This window comes from Sinocyclocheilus anshuiensis, unplaced genomic scaffold (genome assembly GCF_001515605.1).
Source record: "Sinocyclocheilus anshuiensis isolate Anshui unplaced genomic scaffold, SAMN03320099.WGS_v1.1 scaffold590, whole genome shotgun sequence".
Classification (NCBI taxonomy): domain Eukaryota; kingdom Metazoa; phylum Chordata; class Actinopteri; order Cypriniformes; family Cyprinidae; genus Sinocyclocheilus; species Sinocyclocheilus anshuiensis.
The window spans coordinates 2,389,904-2,395,903 of NW_015544192.1; the positions used below are offsets into that span (position 1 = coordinate 2,389,904).

General features: G+C 34.4%; 1 protein-coding gene across 14 annotated transcripts in view; it reads left to right on the forward strand.

Moving 5' to 3' along the window:
- LOC107696598 (triple functional domain protein) overlaps positions 1–6,000 on the forward strand; it is a 114,035-nt gene that overhangs the window by 67,124 nt on the left and 40,911 nt on the right. For all 14 annotated transcript variants that reach the window (XM_016497025.1, XM_016497030.1, XM_016497021.1 and 11 more), the window contains 4 exons: positions 68–298; positions 1,622–1,744; positions 2,922–3,113; positions 3,780–3,949. In XM_016497025.1, coding sequence (XP_016352511.1) covers positions 68–298; positions 1,622–1,744; positions 2,922–3,113; positions 3,780–3,949 — 716 coding nt within the window. The remainder of the gene's footprint in view (positions 1–67; positions 299–1,621; positions 1,745–2,921; positions 3,114–3,779; positions 3,950–6,000) is intronic.

The window sequence follows — 6,000 nt, forward strand, 5'->3', positions numbered from 1 at the left end:
ACAGGACAATTTAATTTAGTCGAATAGATTTGTACAATTGTTTTCTCATCGTCCCGCTCGTTTCCAGGTGAGCCAAGACGGAAAAGCCTTATTGGACAAACTTCAGCGCCCCTTGACCCCTGGCAGCGCTGATTCGCTGACGGCTTCTGCCAATTACTCCAAGGCGGTGCACCATGTTTTGGACATTATCCATGAGGTTCTGCATCACCAGAGGCAGCTGGAGAACATCTGGCAGCACCGTAAGGTCCGGCTGCACCAACGTCTGCAGCTGTGTGTATTTCAGCAAGACGTTCAGCAGGTAAAACGTACACACATACATATACATTCACTTGAAAATACCCCTACATTCACCTGCGTGCAGGTGTGGTAGTGAGAACTGCACGTGGCATTTCATAACACCCTTGGGGGACCATTTAAAAAGCATCAAGATGATACAATGGGAGGAAATGATATGAGAGGGTACTACAAAAGAAAGGAAGGAGATTCTGCATGAATAGCTGAAAAGACACCATAGGCAACTGAGCTCTAATATAAAATTTCAGTAGTTAATATCAGTGAGATTTCCTGATTTTTGATACTAATTTTCATACATCATAAAACTATTTTTGTCAAACTATTTTCATTATAATTTTGGTAATACTTACAAAGTGATTTTTTTTACTTTATGTTAAAAGAAATGAATAATAATGGCATGTATCTTTCAAGTTTTTAAAAAATTTATAAAGATTTCCCATGTAATTATTCAATACATTTTAATAATAATTCAAATCTCATAATAAAAATAAATTCATTTTTGAAAATAATATAAAAAATATAAAATAAAAATAAAATAATTGTTATTTTATGAAGTTTTATGATTTAAAAGTTATGTAAAAAAAATAAAAAAAAATAAAATAAATATCAATAACTAAAAAAAGATAACAAAAGGAAGACTAGTATAGTTGTTTCAATTGACTTGGTACTGAAGTACCAGTACTTTTTATATCCCTCAGTGTACTGCAGTGTGCAGACTTTTTCTTTTTTGAGATTTTCAAATTCATACTTCTGAGCAGGCTTTAGTTTAGCGTGTAATTACTGTTACCACTGCCTTTAATACAGGAGAGAAAACACCACCGCAACATCTTGGCTTAAGTTCTCTGGGATTATAATTGTTTACACACAAACAGAAATAGTCATGCATAATTTAAAGTAAAGGATAAGCCGGTGCCATAGCATTATACTAGGAATCTCTCTCTATTGTACATTGTGTTCAGAGGTTTAGGGCCAGTTTATTGGTGCAGAGTTTGGTTTTCTGCAGCGAGGCATTTGACCAAGAGAATGCAGAACGGCTAATTCTGTGGCTGAGGGAAAGTGTTGCCATGGAAACCACTATTCGGGTGCTGGGGATGCGAAGAGAGTTAGAGAAGGGAGAGCTAGACTGTGAACGACACCTTTATGCATAATTTTTTCTGTCTTGGACCCTGCAGTATCACCTGTCATGGTACCTTGATTTGACTCCCATTACCGTAAAATCTACCTGACAGGACACATTCTCACCTAGAGAAGGACCGGAAAGCTCTGCTGCGGTTTCACAAATTAATAACATTTTTTTCCCTTGTGTGCATTGTGTGTGTGTGAGTAGGTTCTTGACTGGATTGAGAACCACGGAGAGGCGTTTCTCAGCAAACACACAGGAGTGGGGAAATCTCTGCATCGCGCTCGAGCCCTGCAGAAACGTCATGAAGACTTTGAGGAAGTTGCTCAGGTTCGCCACTCTAAAATCTCCCCTTCCCTTCAGGTTTTATTTGAGCAGGCTTCTCTGTATTCTTCCATGCATAAATTAAGTCTAGAGCACAACTGATAAGGAATCACTAAACATAAAATAACACACAAGGTTTTGACCAACTACCCATTTTTAACAGTGCTGGGTAGATTAAAGTAAACGGTAGTATGTCATTGATTACAAATTGAAAATGAAAATTGTAGTTAGTGGTGTAATCTATTACATTGCACATTTAATGTAACACATTCTGACTACTTTTTGATGACTCTTCTATTACTTTTTCAAAATGTGTTAATCACAGTTTTGAATAGGAACATTTTGTTGATTATAAAAATACAAGAAAGAAAGAAAATTTGGGGATGCACGGATCTCAGGCTGCCTGGCGGACATCTCGGCATGGATGAAAGAATATCACCTACAGCTCAACCTGGCAAAGACTGAGCTTCTTGTCTTCCCTGCCACTCCAACTCTACAGTATGATTTCTCCATCCAGCTAGGTTCTTCTACAATTACCCTGCTAAATGACTAAATGTAAATGTAAATGTAAAATATATTCTATCCTTTATTATCAACAAGGTCGAGTGCATTAAATGTCAAGGAAGTGCAGGGGTTTCCTGAGTTGTTGAAATTAATTAAATTAAATCATAAAAATTTAGGTCAAAGAAAAAAGAAATAGTTTTAATATTTAAAAAAATTTTGAACACTAAAAGTAGAAATATTTTGTTTGTGTACCTACATGTCGATGTGACCATTAACCGACATCAGAAAACTTCAATAACATAAATTATTGAAATATTACATTAAAATCTCAGGTGAACTTCAAGTAAATATGTAGGTCAAAATAATGTATGAATAATTTATGTAATACATAAAAAGTAATTGTAACCTTACTGTAAGCATGTTCAAATGTAATATAATCTAATTAAAAATACATAATTTTTGTGAATCAGATTAAGTAATCCATATAACATGAAATTAGTATAACAGTTATATAACTGATCACTGCTAGTAGACTAGTCCACGGGTTATTTTTAACCTTATGGAAATGATTTGATTTGATGTGATTATGACTGGTCTTTTGTGGCAGAACGACTAGACTAGTCAACTAGTCAGTGCCTATCATCATAGTCATAGACCATATGTGTCTCCTCTTTATCAGAATACATACACAAATGCCGATAAGCTGCTTGAAGCTGCGGAGCAGTTGGCCCAGACAGGTGAGTGTGACCCAGAGGAGATCTATCAGGCCGCCCATCAGCTGGAGGACCGGATCCAGGACTTTGTAAGGCGTGTGGAGCAGCGAAAAGTCTTGCTAGACATGTCAGTGGCTTTCCACACTCATGTTAAGGAGGTAAGAACTAGGGATGGTTGAGTAGTTTAGTCTAAATTAAAAAACAGTACCTTGAATATTTTTTGCAGTCCTGCAAAAAAAAGAGTTGAATCAAAAGACGCAACCTCTCGGGACAGTTTCAGCATATGTTAAACTGTCAGCATGTTAAAATCCTCTCAGGAAAGTTAAATTCTTTGTCTTCAAATTCATGTCTTTAAAGCACCTCTGGAGAGCATCTCCCCGACATCACCTCAATAATAAACTTCAAAACAATTCGCCTGAGGCCTCAGATTGCCTGTTCTGAGCAATGTTGCCGTTTTTATACATAATGGGATGGTTTTTTGGTGACTACTGTGATTTTTGTGCCATAAAATGATTTAAATATTTAGCTTGCTCATTTGTTATCTTTTGTGTGTGCACCATAAGAATGTCAAGTGAACAATAATTGTATGATTCCAGTAGAGTCCAAAACATGTCAGACTAGTTGGTCATTCAAAGTTGTGAGAGTGTGTAGTTTTAAACATTTGCGCAAGAACCAGATACATTAACACTCAATATCAGATCATTAGTAACTAAATTAAATACAAGATGAATGTGCAAATTGCAAAATTATAGAGCTGTAGAGAATTATCTAGAGCTTTCTGTGCAAATTATAAAGTGATTAATGCATGTGTCTATTGAGCATAGCTGTGGACGTGGCTGGAGGAGTTGCAGAAGGAATTGTTGGACGATGTGTATGCCGAGTCGGTGGAGGCCGTTCAGGACCTGATCAAGCGTTTCGGGCAGCAGCAGCAGACCACACTGCAGTTCACTGTAAATGTCATTAAAGAGGGAGAGGATCTCATTCAACAACTCAGGTGCACAATCGTCTCATCTGTCCTTCCCTTTCATGTCTCCTCCTGCAACAAATCCTTTAAATTGCTTTCTTGTTTCGGTGTGTTTGATTCCATTGAAGTGTTGGATTAGTGTGAAAGCCATCTCTTGAAATCTTAGCACACCAAGGAGCCACCTATGAGTTTTAAGTTTGCAGTCGGAAGCCTAGAGTGAAAGACCGGGTGACAATAAAAGTCATCTTTCTGTTGCGGCATCTTCAGCAGTTCCTCACAAACTACAACCAGTGTAGCCCCACTTAGAAACAAATAACTCTTATGAACTAGTTCATTTGAATGAAAAATGCTCAGATATCAGTGCTGAGCTTGAATCAGTCAAACAACTCATTTGTTGAATCGTTCAAAGTGATTCTGGACCATTTTATTGTGTCCAAATCGATATGAATCAAATACCATCTTATGTGTTCTTGATGCGCAAAGGACTTTCATTGTAAATATTAAAGATACACATTTGGGACATATTTTTGCTGTAATAAATAATGTTACTTCAGTTAAAAAAAAAAATTACAGCATATTTCCAAAAAGTAGTTTTTTTGTATATGTTTAGGACCAATTACTCTTTAAGTACTAGAATAATCGTTAATGGAATTGCTAAGTGGAATCGGAATTCTATTCAGCAGTGTTTTTGTACTCGAGCAAACCATTAGTCATTCTCACTTGACCAAACCTTTGGATGGTTCAAGCACACATTTGGTCCCATCCATCCACCAGCATCCACTTTGCATTTGGAATACTGTACTCTCTTTACATTACTGTAACTTGGTGAGTGACTGTGCAGCTGTGCTAGTGTTAACAGTCGGTCACATGTATAATCTGCATGTGGGAAGAAGAACATGAAGGATGAGATTCAGTAAAGATAGATGCTTCAACAGAAAGTTAAGCAGGAGAAGGAGAGAGCACCAGAGGCTGTTTGGAGTGGAGTCTGTCAGCCCCCACAGGGCAAACTCACCGCTCCGCTTCCAGTCCCTCTCACGTGTTCAGCTCTGCCACATTTCATCAGTGCAACTCTGAATCCCTGACTACCAGCACTACTGCAGTGGGCTGCACAGTACTGCAAAATAACAAGATATTCAGGGCTTAAAGAATGGTTTGATGCATCCCAAATGACTTATTTTTATTACATAATAATAGTAATTTTATAATAATGGATTTAGAGTTTTGAGGAAACATTTAATATGTTTGGAGTTTGATTGACATGATCCAGAAAAGAAAAGTGTGGTTTAAACATTGGACACCAAAGAGAAAAGATATTACTAATGCTGTCAATAGATTAAAAAAAATATATATAATAATTATTGCTTATATAAAGTTTAAATTAAATGTTCAATTTTATATTTCATTAATTATATCAAATCAAATTTACATTTTATTAAACAATCTATTTTTATAGTATGTATGAAATTATATGAATTACTACATTTTAGTTTCATATAATAACTGGTGCAATCCGGTGATCGTTAAGAAATTAAATCGAATTAAGTCATATGCTGACAAATAAACTTTTTATTTTTTTAATATTTATGTAATTGCAATTCTTTCAACATATCACTTAATTAGATTTAATTTCATTCATTGACATGCACCAGTTATTAGAATAATAATTTATAATTTTTTAAATATATATATTTTTTAAATATAAATGTATAAAGTATAATTTATATTGTTAGTTTTATGATATATTTTTATTATAGTATTATGTAATATAATTTAGAATTTAATAGTAATAGTATAATTTATATTATATAAATTATAATTTATAATATAAATTTATAATTTATATATAATTTAACAGAATAAAATAATATATACAAAATATGATGTTTAACTTAATATAAACCTGTAAATGTTGATAAGTGGCTAATTGCAATTAATTTGGTATTTGATTAATTTTATATATTATATTTGTTTCATGTTTTATATGAGAAATTATATTATAACATATTGTATATATTCAATTTGTTTTTGTATAATAACTGGTGCAGGGTTTTTTTTTTTTTTTTTTTTAAAGGAAAACGATT